The sequence below is a fragment of the Musca vetustissima genome, unplaced genomic scaffold (assembly GCF_032173495.1).
Source record: "Musca vetustissima isolate MV318-11 ecotype Yass unplaced genomic scaffold, APGP_CSIRO_Mvet_v1 utg1892, whole genome shotgun sequence".
Taxonomy (NCBI): domain Eukaryota; kingdom Metazoa; phylum Arthropoda; class Insecta; order Diptera; family Muscidae; genus Musca; species Musca vetustissima.
Window position 1 is genome coordinate 60,111 of NW_026882990.1, and position 21,586 is coordinate 81,696.

Here is a 21,586-nt window from a genome sequence, read left to right on the forward strand (position 1 = left end):
ATATATATATATATATAGATTCGTTGTTATTTTTAGAGTTTTGAAAATGCTAGGGTTTTTGGTGGGTTTAATCAAATACAGTGGCTCCAAGAAATTGATTTCGTTGTAAATAATTTAGTTTTTGATGAAAACTAGGTTTGAAAAAATACTTTTAAACCATTGAGCAGAGCAGTATAGTCAGATGGGGCCGACCATACGATACCCTGCACAACTACCACGGAACTCTAACTTTCTGCGGATGTTTATTTCGAGCCTGGACAATATTTCGTGATATTTGCACCCTCTTGGCCGATTTGAGATCTACAGTACCTCTTTCTTACACTCACATATTTTCCGCATATTCCCCATATTCAGTACAGCCCGTCTACGTGCTTCAGGGGTAAATATACTGGATCCATAGAATATAAAATTTGGAATTTTTCACACAAAGTCAGGGTCCATTTGACCCACTAAATATTAATCGATCATTATCAAAACAGGCATGCTATTCTCGACGTAAAATTTCACGATGTTCGGTCAATAATTGGAGTGACAAAAAAAAAAATTAGTATTTGGTCCATTTCATCCCCAAATGGTTCTTTACCAAAAACATTAGGAGTCTTCATTGGCCAGAATCCATCCAACATGCAAAATTTCGTGAAATTTGGTCCATAACTGTGGCCTGTATCGTGTTTACAAATTATAATGGACGGAGGGACACACATGTCTAGATCGACTCAGCTAGTCGAGATATGACGATCGGTATATTTGAAGGTGGGTCTAGGACCAATATTTCACGGCGTTACAAACTCTTGGGGCTGCACAAAGCTATAATAACCTGACAACATAGTTGTGTAGGGTTTAAAAATCCACGCTTTTCATGGGTTCTGAAAAAATAAAAATCCACGCTCTTGGAGACCTTGACAACATTTTCATTAAAAAACGCCACACTTCTCTGGAGCCTTGAGAAAAATATTCTCCACAAAAAATAGACATTTGATATTGCAAGCTGATCCCAATACCCAATATTTTTAATTTCTGATATATTTAATGAAAACTCCTAGCCTAGAAAAAATAGTAGCTCACAATCATAAATGTTTCCATCGTCTTCATGAAAATCTACACAACTTTCTTTCTAGCTTTTTGCAAAATGAACTCTTATATAAGATGAACTCTTTTTTTTAGTATGTCAGTAATCATGAATATCGAGTATGTGCATTCATAATAATGTGCATAACTCGTCTTTCTCTCTCTCACTCTGGTGTTGTACGTTCACACATCTGTCAGTCAGTTTTCATCAGAAAAGAAATCATGTAAAATTCGTTAACATAATGTATAATGTAACCTGTTTCTGTTATTGCCTTGTTAATGTTCAATGATCCCCTCACATCATATGAAATTAAATAATTGCCATTCACATGTTACATGGGTCAGTATTCATAATTCTGAATTATTTAAAAAAAAAATCTGACCAGTCGTACATACTGTTGACCACTATAGCATCTTCTGAGGGACCATTATATGAAGATATACCATAAATCAATGGCTTTCGCAGTCGATTCCTGCAGAGCAGCAAAAATTATTTTCGAATATTTGTAAAAAGCCTTCTGATATTCTGATAACCAAGCTTATCATGAACACATGAAGAAAACACAAAAATTCCACCAAAAATTATATTAAAGTGGTTTGAAAATATTTGTAAAAAGCAGCTATCCCTCTCCAAATGAAATGCATCCAAAGCCCCAGATATTCTAATAACCAAACTCAGCATTAACACAAGAAGATAACACAAAAGGTAATGGCAGGAAGGAGATCGCGCCACCTGTAGGATAATGTCAACACTAAATAGGCATGGACCACAACCATTGCACCAAATTTAAAGAGTAGTTTCTAGACAACAATAGATGCCAGTCCCACCAACTAGGTACAATCTATAGCAGTCGAATCATCTTCTTAGCTGGAATATAAAAATATATAACGAACGTGTAGATTCCAAATCAAATGTATTAACACCCGAAGATAACACAAAAGAGTAATGTCAGGAAAAAGATTGCATCACCTTTAGGATAACGGTAAAACTAACGAAGCATGGACGCCAACCATCGTACAAAATTTAAGGAGTTGTTTCTAGACAACGATAGATGTCAGTACTTAGTACCTAGTACTAATACTAGGTACCAGCTATAACAGTCGAATCATCTTCTTAGCTGGAACATAAAACAACGTAAAACGACACTAACAAAGTGACTAGTCGAGTAAGATGGCGATGCTTTGTGAAAACCCTATGATCCCAACCGAAGTAACCAGGAGCAGTAGATTCCCGACAGAGCAGCAAAAACAGCTTATCCCTATCCAAATGAAATTTATTAACACAAAAGAGCAATATCAGAAAGGATACTGCGCCACCTGTACAATAATGGCAACACTAAAGAAGCATGGATCCCAATCATTGTACAAAATTTAAGGAGTTGTTTCTAGACAACGATTGATGCCATTGCCATCAACTAGGACAAGCTATAGCAGTTGAATCATCTTGAATATTGAAGAATGTGTAATGGAGAATACAAATTGATTAAGATTTGGATGCTTTGTGAAGCCCCTATGAGCCCAAAAGAAGTAACAGAGTAAACAAAACATATGGACCTATATTGAACATTTTCTGCAAGGATTTTTTCCCCAGGGATAAGTAAATCCTACCCTAAATAGTGGACCCATATTTAGTACAAAGATTTTCAAGGCACAAAGAACCGAAGTTCTATAATTTTGTTGATTCGAAAATAAAAACGTGTCCAAATGCTTCAAAATACCAAATATTGTGGTTATGTGGGGACAACCCTAAAAAGTGAACCGATATATACCATTTTCAATAGGAACCAGTAAGGAAAGTAGTAAAGTCGGACGGGGCCGACTATATGATACCCTTCACCACTATTGGTATATTAAACAGGACTATTAACATGAAAGTGGATGAAATAAAATATGTGATATTTATCTAAATGTGAATATACCTAGATATATTCATAAAGTATGTAAATCGACTTCAAACAAATATAAATAGGTCATCTGTACTTCTAGAAAACGCAACTACGTAATTCTATGCTCAATTTTGTAAGTTGCGCAAAATTTGATGTCAATCTGACTAACATGAGGAGTTTGATGCCCAATTTACTTGAAATCGATTACCCAATTTAAATAAACTTGTCACAGGTTAGGTTATACTAATTTCAGAAAGTTTTGTTCCTATCAATCTACAACAAAAGGGAGCTATATCTAAATATGGACTGATTTTCACAAAACAAAAAAGACATCACTCCAGGCTTAATTCAGTACGTTATGCCAACTGTACTTTGTTTACAATTTAACATGGAAAGACGGACGGACGGACAGACGGACATGCATAAATCGACTCAGAAAGTGATTCTATGCATATTCTCAAAAGGAACCATGGGTCTAACTCGATTATTTTTGCCTGTTACAAACATATGCACAAAGACATAATACCCTGTACAACAGTGTGGTGAAGGGTATAAACATCCTAGGAGTAGTACCACTGTGGGTGCAAAATTTCAAAGCTCAAGCTTTTATTATGTTTCAGAATATATTTTGATCAAGAAAATATTTATTTAATGGCGTCTCAGGAGAACATTTCCAGGTGTTGCAAAGGGAATGACAAATTTTGGTATTCACAACACCTTGTGGTGGAGGCTATAAACAGGTATTTTAGTCGTTGGGAAACCGAAATCCTAAATAATAGTCACTTCGGTAGAAAAATGCTGCTGCGATCTTGAAATATACTTAAAGTGGTGTAGGACTATTATGTGGAGACTATGCCATAAAATAGATCTACATAGAAAATTTTCTGCCATTAGGCTATTCTTTTGAGAAATCGAAATACTAAATTTAAGAAACTGAGCTTAAAATACCTAGGCGGGTCTTTTGGCTAATATCTATTTAAAAATGTTCTAAAATGAAAATTTTTGAGACTCGGATTGAAAATTCCGCTCAAACCTTCAAAACACGTGAATTCTATTAAATGGAGGTATTCTAATAGTCAGCAATAAGTAATTCAAATTTATACATCAAAATCATAAAATCATTCCTTTTCCTCCTTAAGATTCCACTTAGAATTCTCCGCAAATATTTTTTTGTGCATAACTAAAGTGTATATTTAACAGCTTCCTGTATGTGTTCCAGAAAATTCTTCTGAAAGGCCAACAACGAATTGTGGTCAGCGTAATATTTTTTCTTCTTGCATTCCAGAGAAACAAGTTTATCTTAGCATAAATTCTAAATCAGGACTTCTTCTACTTCACTGGTTGAACGGTGACCATACACAAAACTTGTTCTGAACAAAGGCTATGATGGCATGTGGCTGTGGAATTTACCGTATTTACAGGTTGTTAGAAAAACTCCGCTTACCATTATTTTGTGGCAGCAGCTATGCACAAGTGTTCGTAATAATAATAACTGTTTAACATTTTTTTTTGCTTCGCTATGATGGAATTTCAAAGATTATTTGTAGTTTATGGCCCGATGCCAAAAACGAATATGGATATGTAATTAAACAGAGGTATGGCAAGAGAGAGAGAGAGAGAGACGATTTATTTTATGATGACTTTGATTCAGAAATTTTTTTCTTAGAATTATGTATAATATTCATAAATTGCAATATGCAGGAATTTGAAGTAGAGGCCTAAAGTTTGCCTTCGCAATTCAGGAAAATTATGGAATATTAGTTATTTTTAAATTTGGCTAATGTCATGTGGCATTAAAAATTATTTCCCACATATGCAAGTGAGGAAAATTATTATGAAATATGAATTATTTTTAAATAAATGTGGTTGTCTAATTCATGTGACATTAAAACGTAGGTAATTATTCCGTCACCTTGATTTCACATTTACCTTTAATGGCTGAAAATCTGAACGACCTCTCCGAAAAAATTAAATCATTTTCCAGATTTCCATTTTTTTGTTTTCTTGCAAATCAACAAAATTTTACTTTCTTAACCAGGCGTTCAAATAATTGTTTCTTTATCAAGGTGAAGCTATTACAAGTGACATTTAAAAGTCATTAAATTGTTCCAGCAAGTCTGTCTGTCTGTCTGACTGCCTCCCTGTTGTGTGTCTGTCCCTGGAAAATGGATTCACTTTTACTTTAAGCCGGTTTAAAACTGCCGGTGTGTTCCAAAAAAACAAAAACAAGTTTAAATTGTAATTGTATTATTATGATAACATACACACATGCCGACATTAATTCATCTCTTATGTCATACTGACGTTTCATTATTTATTTCGGCTTATTTAAGGCATTTTCTGTTGTTTTTTCTTGTTGTTTTGAGGGGCTTGATTCGAGGCCGTCAGATGTCGCCGTAAAATAAAGAAAAACATTTAAAAAAAATGTTGTTTTCATTCAACCTTTGATTTTTGTCATCATCATCATAATAACCTTATTTAAGTGTGTGTATGTTGACTGGAACTGATGATCATTCTTTTTGTTTTTTTTTTATTATTTTGTATGTTTTGTATGATTATTTTGATAACATTCATGTATGACAGAAAAATAAAACACAAATTTGGTAGCAAATGAAAACGGTGAACAGAAAATAATATCGTTTCATTTTTTAGCTGCAGAAGCGTTAAACACTTCCATTTTTGTTTGTGGAGATCTTCAATTTTGTGTAACAGATTTTATGTATTATCTCAATCGAGAGAAATCCGAAAATTAACCGTTATGTAAATAGTTAGGCTTTCTACCTCCCACATGCGAGGAAAATTCATGTATAATCTAAGCACTTTAGATGTAAACATATTGGGTTTAATTTATTTCTAAGCCTTTTATATGCGTATATTTTGTTTTAAAATATTTTTTTTTTTTTTAATTTTTCTTTGGCATACACTTTTTAATGAACATTATTACAAGATTTTCGAAGGCATGGATTTTTATACCCTGCACAACTATGTTGTCAGGGTATGATAGCTTTGTGCAGCCACAAGAGTTTGTAACGCCGCGAAATATTGGTCCTAGACCCACTTTTAAGTATACCGATCTCGACTAGGTGAATCTCGACTTGGTGAATCGATCTAGACATGTGTGTCCGTCCGTTCGTCCGTCCATTATAATTTGTAAACACGTGACAGGCCACAGTTATGGACCATTCTTCACGAAATTTTGCATGTAGGATGGATTCTGCCAAATGAAGACCCCTATTGTTTTGGTAAGGATCAGATAATATTTAGGGGATGAAATGGACCAAATACTTAATTTTTGTCGGTTTTTCTGGTCGCTTCAGAGACCGCAATTATGGTCCCAACATCGGGAAATTTTACATGGAGAAGGGGATCGGGCCAAAGAATAGGCATGCCTGTTTTCATATAGATCGTTCAATATTTAGCGGGTAAAATGGACCCTGACTTTTGTGTGAAAAATGAGAAAATTTGTATTCTATAGCGTACTCCTGAAGGGCATATACCGGAGAAGTTGATAGTATATCCAAGAGGAGTGGTTGGCCTTTAAATTGGGATTAACACATACATATTTACAGGAGCTTACATATTTATATATTTTTTAGTAACCCATTCCCACGCTAGAGGGCGAAAATATATTTTGAAAATTTCCAAGAGGACCCAGGTATGGTGAAGGACAACGCCTAGAATTTGATGATCAGATAATAATTTTGGGATGAGGTGGACCGAAAACTTAATTTTTTGTGTTTTTTCGAGTCGATCTATAAGTCACAATTGAAAGCCGAACATCATAACATAACCAACGGTGAAGGTGATCTGGCCAAGTAATTAGAAGGGCTGTACTGAATATTAGTAGTATTTGTTGACCTTTCGTCGGTGAAGAAGGTGCAAATATCGCGAAATATTTCACAAGCTCAGAATATAGAACAACTGAATGTTAGATTTTCGTGGAAGTTGTGTAGGGTATCATATGTTCGGCCCCGTCCGACCATACTGCTCCGCTCACTGATTTAAAATATATTTATTTTGAATATTTTTCAAGCAATGTATTTCGTTGAAATATATTTTTGTTTCCAATTTTTTATATACATGTTTTATAGTTCCTTTTGAGAATATCCATAGAATCACTTTCTGAGTCGATTTATGCATGTCCGTCCGTCCGTCTGTTGGTGTTAAATTGTAAACAAAGTACAGGTTCGCATTTATGATCCGATTTGGATGAAATTTGGCACAAGGACGAATCCTATTGAAATTTGTGGAAAAATCGGTTCAGATTTAGATATAGCTATCATATATATTTTCGTCTGAATAGTGCACTAAAGTTCTTATACCTTTCGATTTACATAAAATTGGGCATAACGAATTGAGCCTAGAATGACTGCCAAGTTTCGTGAAAAAATACATATACTCCCATATATGGATTTAATGTAAATGGTGCATCAGAATCCCTATATATCTTTGGATTTGCACGATAGGCATCAAGAGTGATGTCTGCCAATTTTCGTGAAAATCGGTTCAGATTTATATATAACTCCCATATATATTTTTGTCCGATTTAATGTAAATGGTGCACCAACGTCTCGCTATATCTTTCGATTTGAACGAAATTTGGCATAACGTACTGAATTGAGCCTAGAATGATGTCTGTCAAGTTTCGTGAAATATATATATATATATATAGATATAGCTCCCATATATAGTTTCGATTTGCACGAAATTTGGCATAATTTAATGTAAATGGTGAATGGTAAAGTGGTGAAGGGTATCATATAGTCAGCTCCGCCCAACTTTTCTACTTTCCTTACTGGCTTTTATTTTTCAAAGTGTGATTTTATCTTTTTAATAAACACCTATTTTTTCTCGTGATGAAATTAAAATATCATACACAAAGCTCAACACCTACTACATTGGCTCAACTTTGAGTAGTTATACAAATGACCAGTGATCCTTGTTGCCAACAATTTGGCTTTTTCTGATGAAAAAGGTGGTTATATAGATCAAAATACAGAAAATGGTGGGAGACCTTTGTGTGGGAGTCAAAACATTGTCAAAACATTTACCAATAATAAACTTCTTCTGCCGTGATGTAAGCCACCCTCCAACCACCCCATATATCATTGCAGGTCCTTCGGTGGAACCATTTTGTATACAAAATATTTTAATATCAATTTCAATAACGACATAGAATTGTATTCCGATAAAAAAAACCAACAAATATTTCGATGTACCCACGTCATGGTGAAGGGTATAAAATAATAATAATCTTCTTCTTCTGGACCGAAGCGAATTGTATTAAGATGTATTTCTCTCTTCATTCATAAAACTATAGGTAAGAAATAATATTTCAATAAAGACCATAATATTAAAATAATAAATGAAAAATTGTCTATAACTGTAATAACTTTCAACTATCACCAGCTGTGAACTTTCAGTTCAAACAATAACAAAAGAGACCCCCCTCACTACCCTTGCCTCATTGATAAGGCAGCCAAACAATCGATTGTGAATTCACCTTTCAAAACAACAATTTTTTCTTCTCGATTTTTCTGATCATTTTCAATTAAAACACAATTGCCACAAAATTCAATTAACATTTTATTTTCCAATAGCTATAACTTTTTTTTTTAAAAAAAAAAAAAAAAAAAAAAAAAAAAACGACAACTACAATTTGCTACAATTTCTATAAAATTGTTTGCCATTATCAATGACCGCCAGATAATTGTTTAATGAAAAATTGTTAACAAACTAATAATGTTTGTTTTGTTGATATTGTGTACACGTTTGTGTATGTGTGTATATTTGCAACTCTCTTCAATACAATTTGTAATTGTTCGAAAAAAAAACAATAATGCAAAATGAAAAGTAAGAGATAAAGGCTCATTGAAACAAAAAATCAGCAACAAAAAAAGGAAAAGTGTTGTTTAGATAACTTTAGCATGGAATGCTGACGATGATGATGATAAATTCCATGCTGAAATAACAATAAATCAGACACCATTCAATCCATCGTGTACAGAGCAGAAAAAAAACCCACCCAGACTTGTTTACAATTGCCAGGTTGCGGGCTAGGCTGGCTGGCCGGCTCTATGGGCTCACATCGTTAATGCGAATGACCATTCCATGCCATTCATTGTTGACCAATGTTGAAGAGTTATTTCTTTTTTTTTTCTTATTTTTAATTGTTGATGTGATGAAAATTCCAAGTTTTGTTTTTGTTATTGTTGTTGTATTTATATTATGTTGCAGATAGTAAAAGTGTTTTTGTTTTTTAACAATAACAATAAAAAGTGGTTAAGTATGGGCTTATTATAGTTTTATTTGTTTTTGTTTTTAAGAGTAAACGTCAGGTGTTGGTAACTAAATGTTAAATATAAAAAAATACAAGTGTTTGGTTATTTATGATATATGAATTGGGAGGGATTGTTTTAAATGATTTTTAAATGCAAGGGCCAATAAAGGGGTTTCCATATGGAAGTGTACCCAATGCAGATTAAGGTATTTTGGGTATACAGGAATTTTCTGAGGGATTTCTATAACTTAGATATGAATTGTGGTCATACTTGTGGTCATTAGAAGACCTCTGGAGCTAAAGAGAAGTAACACTGTTATTTCATTGTATATATTATCCACAATACGCTTGACATTAAAAATACCTAACACCCATCCAGATATTTATATATGGGTTAGTAATTTAGCGTCTATCCTAAAAATACAGAATTATGCCAATTCGGCAACCTTTATATGAGAAGTTTTAATGATCATTTCATGTGCAGATATATACCAGCTATCCTAGCTATAAAAAACATAGACTTTTAATGATCATTTTCTTCTCAGATTTATTACAGCCTTCATAACTTCGAAATGCCAAATTAAAGCATATTCGGTTGGAACATGAACTATTATTCTTCCCTTCAAGAGTTCCCACAACATCTATAGTCCCAGAAAAAAATATTAAAAATAATATTTAAATATCAACGCCTTCTATAGTCAAAGAAAAACATATTAAAAAACCGTAAGCGGATCAGTATAGTCGTACGGGGCCGACCATACGATACCCTAAACAGCTACGACGGAGTTCTAACTTTCTAATGAAGTTTAGAAAGGCTCGGAAAATATTTCGTGACATTTGCACCCTCTTGCCCGCACATCTTCCATACACTGACTTATTTTCCGAATATTACTAATATTCAATACAGCCCTTCTTATTACTTGTCCAGATTGACTTCAGCGTGGGTTGTAGGGTGATGATCGGCTTATATCAGAGTCCTATAGATCGATTAGAAAAATGACAAAAAAAAAAATTAAGTTTTCGGTCCATTTCATCCCAAAATTATTATCTGATCATCACCACAAAATTATAAGCGCTGTCCTTGACCATAATTGGAACCCCATGGAAATTTTCAAATCGATCAGCGTTATAAATCCGCCCTCTAGTGTGGTAATGGGTTACTAAATAATATCTGAATGCGTAAGCACCCGTAAATATTTAAGTGTAACTCACACATCCGAGAACATACGACAATATAATTGGTATCAATTTAAAGGTCAGCCACTCCTCTTGGATATACTGTCAACTTCTCGGGTCTATGTCCTTTAGGAGTAAATATATACGCCATACAATGCCTATTCTTTGGCCCGATCCCCTTCTCCATGTAAAATTTCACGATGTTCGGGCCATAATTGCGGCCTCTGGAGCGACCTGAAAACCCGACAAAAATTTAGTATTTAGTCCATTACATCCCCTAAATATTAACCGATCTTTACCAGAAACAATAGGGGTCTTCATTAGCCAGAACCCATCCTACATGCAAAATTTCGTGAAGATTGATCCATAACTGTGGCCTGTATCGTGTTTACAAATTATAATGGAAAGACGAACGGATGGACACACATGTTTAGATAGACTCAACTAGTCGAGATGTGACGATTGGTATACTTAAAGGTGGGTCTAGGACCAATATTTCACAGCGTTACAAATTATTGGGGCTGCAGAAAGCTATAATACCCTGACAAAATAGTTGTCTACGATATGATAATATTTAAATATCTACACCTTCTATAGTCCCAGAAAAAAAGAAATATTAAAAATAATGTTTAAGTATTCACGTTTTCTATAGTCCCAGAAAAAATATTAAAAATAATATGTAAAATATCCACGCCTTCAATAGTCCCAGGAAAAATATTTAAAATTTCCACGCCTTCTATAGTCCCAGAAAAAATATTTAAAAAATTCACCCCTTCTATAGAAAGTTAAATATTTTTCTGTAGTCCCAGAAAAAAATATTAAAAAAAATCCACGTCCTGTATAGCCTACAAAAAGAATTCAATATACATACCTTCAGCAGTCCAACAAAATAAAAAAAAAATTAAAAATCCCTACCTTCAATAGTCCAAGAAAAAAATGTTTAAAAATCCATTCCTTCTATATAAAATATCCACGCTTTCTATAGGCCCTAAAAAATATTTAATAAACCACGCCTTCTATAGGCCCTGAAAAAATATTTAATAAACCACGCCTTCTATAGTTCAAGAATAAATATTTAAAATATCCACGCCTTCTATAGTCGGTGAAAAAAATATAAAATATCCGCGCCTTCTATAGGCCCTGTAAAAATTATATATAAATCCACGCCTTCTATAGTCCCAGAAAAAGAGTGATTAAAACAGATAGAATGGAAATTTATCTCTTCAGTTGTGATTTTTCTACTTTTCTCATGTTTAGATTGTAAAAACCGATGACCATCCATTCGTCATTTTTATTTTTTTCCAGTGATATGACCTAATATACACATATATCTGTATGTACACACAAAATAATTTTTCTGGGAATTTTTAGTTGTTGCTGACTTTTTTTATATAAATTTTATCTATATTTGGCGTGAGACATCGACATCGATCGAAGTCACATTAGCAAAACAACAAAAAAAAAATAGCACACCGAAAAAAGAAAGACTTGCACCGAACAAGTTAAACTGCTAGTACATTAACACCACATAGTGAGCCAGCCACCATAAGTGTGGCCGATGTTACATACTCCAAGAAGAATAAAAAAGAAAAAAAAACCAAAACACCATCAGCGGTAATACCAAGCCAACACAACTATTAGCCAAGTCTTAAAAAACTTGTTGCTATTGGTTTAAAGACCGCCCGAAGACATGACTTTTAATGCAAAAACCATTTATTCGACGACACAGAAAAGTTTTTCATTTAAAACCGTTGCAACGGTTTATTTTTTCTCTATTTTTATTTTCAATGAATAATAAACGTAACATTTTATCTGTTTTGCTGCTGTGTGTCCTCAAAATATCGTACATACTTACATTGCAATCGACTGACTGAGTGTTCGGGTTCATGCGGCCATACTGGGAGTATGTGAAAAATATTTGTTTTGTTTTAGTTTATTTTTTTATTTGTGACTTTTAAGAAAATGTGGCAAGTGTTTAGAAATAGATATGTATGTGTGTGTATTGGCCATTGATATAACCGCAACGTTAATGGCGGTTATTGAGTGCAAATAAATGACAAACAAATTGTCTATGTTTTTTTGTTTTGTTGTCCAAATGGTTTGGAAAAATAAAAAAAACATTCGTAATTCTATACTCAATTAAAACAGTCACAGTTATGAGTCTTTATTGGTATGTTGTCTGGAAAATTAACGTTCTCAGAAAAAAATTATTTAAAAAAAATATACCCCTTTTATAGTCCCCTTCTGCAGTTCCAGACAAAATATTTAAAACATCCACGCCCTCTATAGTCCCAGAAAAACATATTTAAAATATCCATGCCTTTTATAGTCCCAGAAAAAAATTTTAATAATATCTACGCCATCTATAGTCCCAGAAAAACATATTAAAACCAGGTAAAATATCGGACGGGGCCACTATAGTACAGAAAAACCACTATGGGTATATTAAACAGGACTTCTAACATGAAATTGAATGAAATAAAATATGTGATATTTATCTAAATGTGAAAAATTATCCATAAAGTATGTAAATCGACTTCAAACAAATATAAATAGGTCATCCGTTGGGCTATGTCTGTACTTTTAGAAAACGAAACTACATAATTCTATGCTCAATTTTGTACGTTGTGCAAAATTTGATGTCAAACTGACTAACACGAGGAGTTTGATGCCCAATTTACTTGAAATCGGGCCAAATATATAAGCGATTTCAAACAAACTTGTCACAGGATACGTTATACTAATTTCACAACGTTTTGTTCCTATTGGTTCCTTGGTGCGTCAAGTACTTAAAATCAATCTATAATAAAAGGGAGCTATATCTAAATGTGGACCGATTTTCACGAAACAACGCAGACATCAATCAGGCTCTATTCAGTACGTTATGCCAAATTTCGTGCAAATCGAAAGATATATAGGGACTTTGGGGTACCATTTACATGAAATCGGACGAAACTATATATGGGAGCTATATTGAAAATCTAACCGATTTTTACAAAACTTTACATACATCATTCTAGACCTAAATGATTAGGCTGTACCAAATTTCGTGCAAATCGAAAGATATATAGGGACTTTGGTGCACCATTTACATGAAATCGGACGAAACTATAAGTGGGAGCTATATATAAGTGGGAGCTATATAAAACTTGGCAGACATCCTTCTAGGCTCAATTAAGTACGTTATGCCAAATTTCGTGCAAATCGAAAGATATATAGGGACTTTGGGGTACCATTTACATGAAATCGGACGAAACTATATATGGGAGCTATATCTAAACAGACTCGATTTCCACGAAACTTTTTTTACATAATTCTAGACCTAAATAAATAGGCTCTACCAAATTTCGTGCAAATCGAAAGATATATAGGGACTTTGGGGCACCATTTACATGAAATCGGACGAAACTATATATGGGAGATATATCTAAATCAGGACCGATTTTCATGAAACTTGGCAGACATCATTCTAGACTCAATTCAATACGTTATGTCAAATTTCGTGCAAATCGAAAGATATATATGGACTTTGGGGCACCATTTACATGAAATCGGACGAAACTATATATGGGAGCTATATCCAAATCTGGACCGATTTTCACGAAACTTTGCAGACATCATTCTAGACCTAAATGATTAGGTTGTACCAAATTTCGTGCAAATCAAAAGATATATAGGGACTTTGGGGCACCATTTACCTGAAATCGGACGAAACTATATATGGGAGCTATATCTAAAAAAAATTGAATTTTCGAAACTTGCAGACATCATTATAGGCCTAAAAAAAAATTATTAGCCTGTACCAAATTTCGTGCAAATTGTTAGATATATAGGGACCGTTTACATTAAATCGGTTAAATATATATATGGGAGCTATATCTAAATCTGAACCGATTTTTCACAATTTCAATAGGGTTCGTCCTTGGGCCGAATAAGTGACCTATGCCAAATTTCATCCAATTTGGATCATAAATGCGACCTGTACTTTGTTTACAATTTAACATGGAAAGACAGACAGACGGACGATTATGCATAAATCGACTTAGAAAGTGATTCTATGCATATTCTCAAATAGGAACCATGGGCTATCCATTATTTTTGCCTGTTACAAACATATGCACAAAGACATAATACCCTGTACCACAGTGTGGTGAAGGGTATAAATATCTACGCCTTATATTGTCCCAGAAGACATACGTAAAATATCCACGCCATCTATAGTCCCAGAAAAAATATGTTAAAAATTATTTAAATAATACAGGCTCCCTATATATGGGAACTATATCTAAATCTATACCGATCTTCACAAAACTTAGCACACATCATTCTAGGCTTAATTCAGTACGCTGTGCCAAAAGATATATAGGGGACCTTGGTACACCATTTACCTTAAATCGGACGAAAATATATATGGGAGATATATCTAAATCTGTACCGATTTTCACAAAACTTAGCACACATCATTCTTGGATTAATTCAGTACGCTGTGCCAAATTTCGTGCAAATCAAAAGATATTTAGGGACTTTGTACAGTGTGCCAAATTTCGTGCAAATTGAAAGATATATAGGGACTATGGTGCACCATTTACGTTAAATCGGAGGAAAATATATATGGGAGTTATTTCTAAATCTGGTCTGATTTTCACGAAACTTAGCACACATCATTCTAGACTCAATTCAGTACGTTATGCTAAATTTTGTGCAAATCAAAATATATTTAGGGACTTTGGTGCATAATTTACCTTAAATCGGACGAAAATATATATGGGAGCTATATCTAAATCTGGTCCGATTTTCACACAACTTAGCACACATCATTCTAGGCTTAATTCAGTACGCTGTGCCAAATTTCGTGCAAATCAAAAGATATTTAGGGACTTTGGTGCTCCATTTACCTTAAATCGGACGAAAATATATATGGGAGCTATATCTAAATCTGAACCGATTTTTACCAAAGACGAATGGACGGACATGCATAAATCGACTTAGAAAGTGATTCTATGCATATTTTCAAAAGAAACCATGTGTCAATCTCATTTTATTTTGCCTGTTTCAAACATATGCAAAAAGACATAATACCCTGTACCACAGTGTGGTGAAGGGTATAAAAATCCACGCCTTATTCTCAGAAAAATTTCTTTAAAATATAATAAAAAATAGTTATGCAAAATATATACCAACATATATGGACTTTTTGTCACCTAATATCACACCTTAACAATAATTGACTAAAAATGTTAGCAGTTATACATATCGATAGCTAAAATGCAAAAAGGCGTAACTAACAAAAAATTGAAAATTAACTTTTTGAATGAATATTGTGAATGTCAATAAACTACATGTGTTGAAAAAGTCAATTTCTATTTTTAATTTTTGTTAGTTTCGCCTTTTTGCATTTTAGCTAACGATATATGAATGTGGTTCTTAGACAAACAATTGTATACTATAAACCAAACTACCTTACACATTTTTTCAAATACAATACAGATTATTAATAAAAATAATTTAAATAAATACTTTTCATAGTGTAGCTCTTTGCTAGGCTGGAATCTTTTTCGTTTTGTTTTGAAAAAAAGTTGTAGTACAAATTATTATCTTTACTTTGTTGATGTTTTCTATTCGTTACCTATATAATTCTTGATTTTTTGCTGAATTTGGATTTTAGCAGTGAGTTTATTTTTTTCTTCTTTTTTTGGTCTTTGGTAATTGACATACATTTTCTCTATTCCAAACCCATTTTCGTTGCTAGTCAATACCAAAAAAATAAAAAACAGAAAACCCAAAAACAAACAAGCAAACCAATCGAACAACATGTGCTAAGTAATGAAGTTTTGTTGTTGCTTTACTGGCTACCTATATAGTTTTGTGAGAGCCAACCAAATTTTAAAGCTTACCCAGCATGAGCCAAAAGAAAGAGGAAATGCCATGTTGTTGTTTTTCCCCCTCCCTTCCTAACCATCAGCACAAATGTTTAAAATAAACAAATGCAGTTATTATTGGTTTTGACCAATAAACCAGAAAAAAAGAAACAACACCATTCAACAACTTCCCCTTGACCAGTAAACCAAAAATTAGCTGTCTTATTTTTATGGGCCTTCGACCACAAACGAACTTTGTTCGTCCGCTATGAATCAGATTTCGTTGTTATGGCCCATGGAGTGTCATTTGACTATGGGTTTCAATGGGCCGTCTTGTTGAAAATGACTTAAACATAAGTTATTAATTATTTTTATTATGTGTGAGTGTAAGGTGGTACAGCATGTGATGAAAAGGTGTTTTTTGGAAATTTCAGAATATTTTCAGACAAAAGGGGGATATTCTTGTCAGTAACAATAAATATCTTTATTTATGCGAAAGTCGTATAGAATATTTACATATGTATGTAAATATTGAATAAATTCGATTCGTATTCATGTTTCACTATTTGTTATTTTCTAAAAAGAAAAACCAGTGAGCGGAGCAGTATAGTCGGACGGGGCCGACCATGCGATACCCTACACAACTACAACGGAACTGTAACTTTCAGCGGATGTTTATTCCAAACCTGGGCAATATTTCGTGATATCTTCACCCTGTTGCCCGATTAGGGGTCAATAGCACCTCTTCCTTACACTGATATATTTTCCGAATATTACTAGTATTCTCTACAGACCTTCTAATTACTTGTCCAGATTCCCTTCACCGTGGTTTGTGTTATGATGTTCGGCTTGCAATTTTGGCATATAGATCAACTCGAAAAAAACACAAAAAATTAGTTTTCGGTCCACTTCATCCCAATATTTTTATCTGACTATCACCGAAAATTATAGGCGTTGTCCTCGACCATAACTGGAACCTCATGGAATATTTCAAAGCGATCAGCACTTTAATTCCGACCTCCAGTGTGATAATGGGTTACTAAATAATATATGAATACGTAAGCACCTGTAAATATTTATGTGTAACTCCCACATCCGAGTACATTTGACAACATAATTGGTGGCAATTTAAAGGCCAACTACTCCTCTTGGATATACTATCAACTTGTCGGGTTAATATATACGCCATAGAATACAGATTTTGTAATTTTTCACACAAAAAATCAGAGTACATTTGAACCGTAACATATTGTCCGATCTTTATCGAAACAGGCATGCAAAATTTCGCGATGTTGCGGCCATAATTGCGTCCTCTGGAGCGATTAGAAAAACCGACAAAAATTAAGTATTTGGCCCATTTCATCCCCTAAATATTGACCGAAATAGGGGCCTTATTTGGCTAGAACTCATCCTACATGCAAATTTTCGTGAAGATTGGTCCATAACTGTGGCCTGTGGCCGTGTTTACAAATTACAATGGATAGACGGACGGACGGACACAAATGTCTATTTGAATAATATATTTGAATAATCCGTACCTTCTATAGGCCCTGAAAAAAATTATTTCAACAATTCACGCCTTCTATAGGCTCTAAAAAAATTATTTGAACAATCCACGCCTTCTATAGACCCTGAAAAAAATATTTGAACAATCCACGTTTTCTATAGGCCCGGAAAACAATTATTTGAACAATCCACGCCTTCTATAATCCCTGGATAAAATTATTTAAAAATTCACTTTTTCTGTAGGCCCTGAAAAAAAAATATTTGAACAATCCACGCCTTCTATAATCCCTGGAAAAAATTATTTGAACAATCCACTTTTCCTGTAGGCCCTGAAAAAGAATTATTACAAAAAATCACGCCTTCTATAGTCCCACAAGTATTGAAAAAATTGAAAAAATCCCCGCCTTGTATATTTCCAGAAAAAAATTATTGAAAAAAAAACCCCGCCTTCTATAGTCCCAGACAGTAATAATTTAAAAAGGCTATGCCTTATATAGTCCCAGAAAGAGATTATTTAAAAAGCCACGGCTTCTAAAGTTCCTGAAAGCCCCGAAAATCATTATTAAACAACGTCTTCTATATTCATAGAAAATAATTATTTTAAAAAACCGTGTCCTATGTAGGCCCTGAAATATTTTTTTTTTTTTAAATTCACGTCTGAAAATTTCATTTTTTATTGAAAATTTCGAAACAAAAATGCACTCCTAATCAATTTAATATAAGCTTCTAGAAAATCTCTCCCCCACTTGACTTTATTACAAAATCATCTGAAATTGTTTTATGACAATCTCTAAATAAATTACATTCTCAATCTATTTCAACGGTAGATGAATTTTAACATTTAGAAAAGGGTTCTTTCAATTTTCTAAGGTTAATTTAATGCACTCTGAACACGAATGCCTGGCTAATGTCGTAAATTATAGATGAAATAATTTTAAATGGCAAAATGCATAGTAGCAACATAAGTAACCACTTAAAGTTATACATATTCCCAAAAGGAAGAAGAAGAACAATAATTAGAGGAAAAAGGGGAGATGGTAATTCCATTTTTTTTTAATTTCACAAAGAATCATAAAAAAAATTTCCAAAATTGTTATTGTAATTTCCATTCAAAACCAAGTCAACGGAAATTGGCCATAACTAAGTTAACGATAGTTTTCCTCCCTTCTAAATCGCTATTCTGCTAACATGTCATGATGTCAGGCAACTGATTTTGGTGGTAGTTGCATTGCTGTGTATATATTTCTTTACATGGGGTTATGTGAAATTAAGCAGCATAGAGAAATAAAGAAAGAAATAGACGATGAAGAAAAAAAGCTAACCACAGAACGTCATCAAGGTAACCCATAATTTAACGCAAGTTTAAGGTGTTTCTTTAGTTTACCTTCAAAGCGAACCTAGCTCCTGGTTTTTGGTTGTCGTTTTTGTTGCTGTAACTGATTGTCTAAATGACTGACTGCTTGACTGAATGCAATGACATGTAATGGATAGCTTAACGTGTCTTCTGGTAACGTATGGTAGTACTTTTTTTGCAACTTCGATGTCGTTTTCCATTGTCTTGGCCTTTAAACACCTCCATTGTCTGAACTGTTCCTCATGGGTTAACCATGCCATGTGATTGAGATCTATGTTCAAATTTTTTTCTCTTCTTTTATTATGTGTCGTAGTTATTTGGAGTAGTATAGTGTTCTGTGCGTGTTTTTGTATATATACATATCGCTTTGTGACATTTATTTTCTATTCCTATCCCTCTTTTTCAAAACAATAGCTGGAAAATGATTATGGAAATGGTGCCCCGACCCGATTAAATGAAAAAAGCAATTTGAATATGTTTGCCATGTCTGCAAGCATTTGATCTTGGTTTGACTTAGTTCAAGTTAATGGCAGCCACCTTTCGAATTGTCGTCATTATGTGTTGCACTTTCCACAATGGCCGCATTTTTTTCCATTTTTGCTTAGCATAGCTTTGTGAGCCTATCCCGTGGTAATTGATATGTTATGAGAGCCGGCACTTTTCTTTCCTATGTTTTTCCATGGAAATTACAGAGGAAGTGGAAAAGTTGTAAGAAGAAGTGTAGTATCAGATTGAGAATTCCGCTTAGAAGCAAAAAATACCGGGATCATTATATGGAGGCTCTGACAACACAGGAACCTATTTTGAGAAATCGGAGCGAAATGAATGGTGCTGAACATTTTTTCGTCAATTTCCACAAAGATGCGTTTAACCTCCAATATACCGGAATACCTGGAATGTTATCAATATTCGATACCCCATGAGAAACTGAAAAATCAAATTAGAGCCAATTAGTCGGAAAAATGTGCCCTAACTCCTTAAGATATCGAATAATGGGCCAATACCCAGAAATATTGGCCAATATTGATAATTTTGGGGAGGGGTGTTTCTACTTATTAAAATTCCAAAATATAAAAATAAAGCCAACATCGTTAAAACACGAACCCAAATCTTCAAAAAATCTGAATTTTGGGATGTAGCTTTATATGGGGAGTGGTCTATCCTAGAGTACCAAAAATTATAATTTTTAGTAGGAAGCCAGTGAGAACCCGAAATACCAATGTACAAATGAACATCTTGAAAACCGTACCTCGTATTGATAATTTTTAGAAGGGCGATTTTCTGCTAATTTATAATCCCTATATTATTTTATTTATTTTTTATTTAAATTAATGCAATCAACAATTTCTCTAATCTCTCTTCTCACTCTCTCATTTCCAGGTTCACCGTGGCACGTTGAAATCATGTCTACACCCGGTCTAACAGCATTGGGCGAATCGACTCGTCTTGTACCAGCCAATACACCGGCGGTTTTTGATATACTGCCGCCTCCTGGACAAAGCCTTGCGAAAGGCGAGTGCGTGGCAACAGTTTTGGGTCCTAACAAATCCAAACTGAATGCCAGAGTCACCCATGAGGCGGCAAATGGTGCTGCACGCATCGAATTTGTACCCACGGAAGTTGGCACTCATGTCATTGAGGCCTCCATAAATGGTACAAAAATATCTGGCGGACCATTGATTGCAAAAGTCTATGACTCGAGCTTAATACAGGTGACAGATGTTAATGGTGGTGTTGTGGGCCAGCCGTGTCAATTTCGTGTTGATGCCAGCGCTGCTGGTGAGGGACAATTGGAAATATCCATAAATGAGGGTGAGGTTCCCAATCATGTTCAAGTGGTGGGTGGTGGCCGTTGTTTGGTCTCCTTTACACCGGAACAGGCTAAACCCCATTTGATTGACATAAAATTCAATGGTGAGACCGTTCGAGGTTGTCCCTTTGTTTGTCAAGTGGCCGATACATCGCGTGTCATGTTGAATTTATCGAATTTGGAGTTGATACCGGTCAATAGACCCGCCTCATTTCACATCACTGTAAGTGGTGGTGGTGCTGCCGAATTGGCTGTCAGTGTACGTGGACCACATGGAGAGTTGCCAGTTCGCGTAACCGGTGATATACATGCCGGATTTACAGCTGAATTTACACCCACCAATGTGGGTGGCCATTCCATAAATGTTGAATACAATGGTTTCCCCGTACAGGGTACACCCTTCTTGGCTAAATCGTATGATGCCACCAAGGTGGTGGTGGGTAGTGTTTCGCGCGGTACAGTCGGTCGCCCAGTGCAGTTTACCGTCGATGCTGGTGATGCCGGTGAGGGTAACTTGGAGATTACCATTTCGGCCAAGGGCCAGAATATTCCAACACAAGTACATCCTCAAGGCAGTGCAAGGTAAGATAAGAAACACACATTTTTTTAAGAAGAAGAAATAATTTATTTTTTGTTATTATTTTTGTT

At 34.3% G+C, this 21,586-nt stretch overlaps 1 protein-coding gene across 1 annotated transcript in view; it reads left to right on the plus strand.

The window, feature by feature from the left end:
* Nucleotides 1-21,586, plus strand: part of LOC133329724 (filamin-B-like) — a 56,110-nt gene that overhangs the window by 29,891 nt on the left and 4,633 nt on the right. Inside the window, exon 7 of the mRNA XM_061538191.1 lies at nucleotides 20,509-21,520. Within this exon, the coding sequence (XP_061394175.1) occupies nucleotides 20,509-21,520 (1,012 nt within the window). The remainder of the gene's footprint in view (nucleotides 1-20,508; nucleotides 21,521-21,586) is intronic.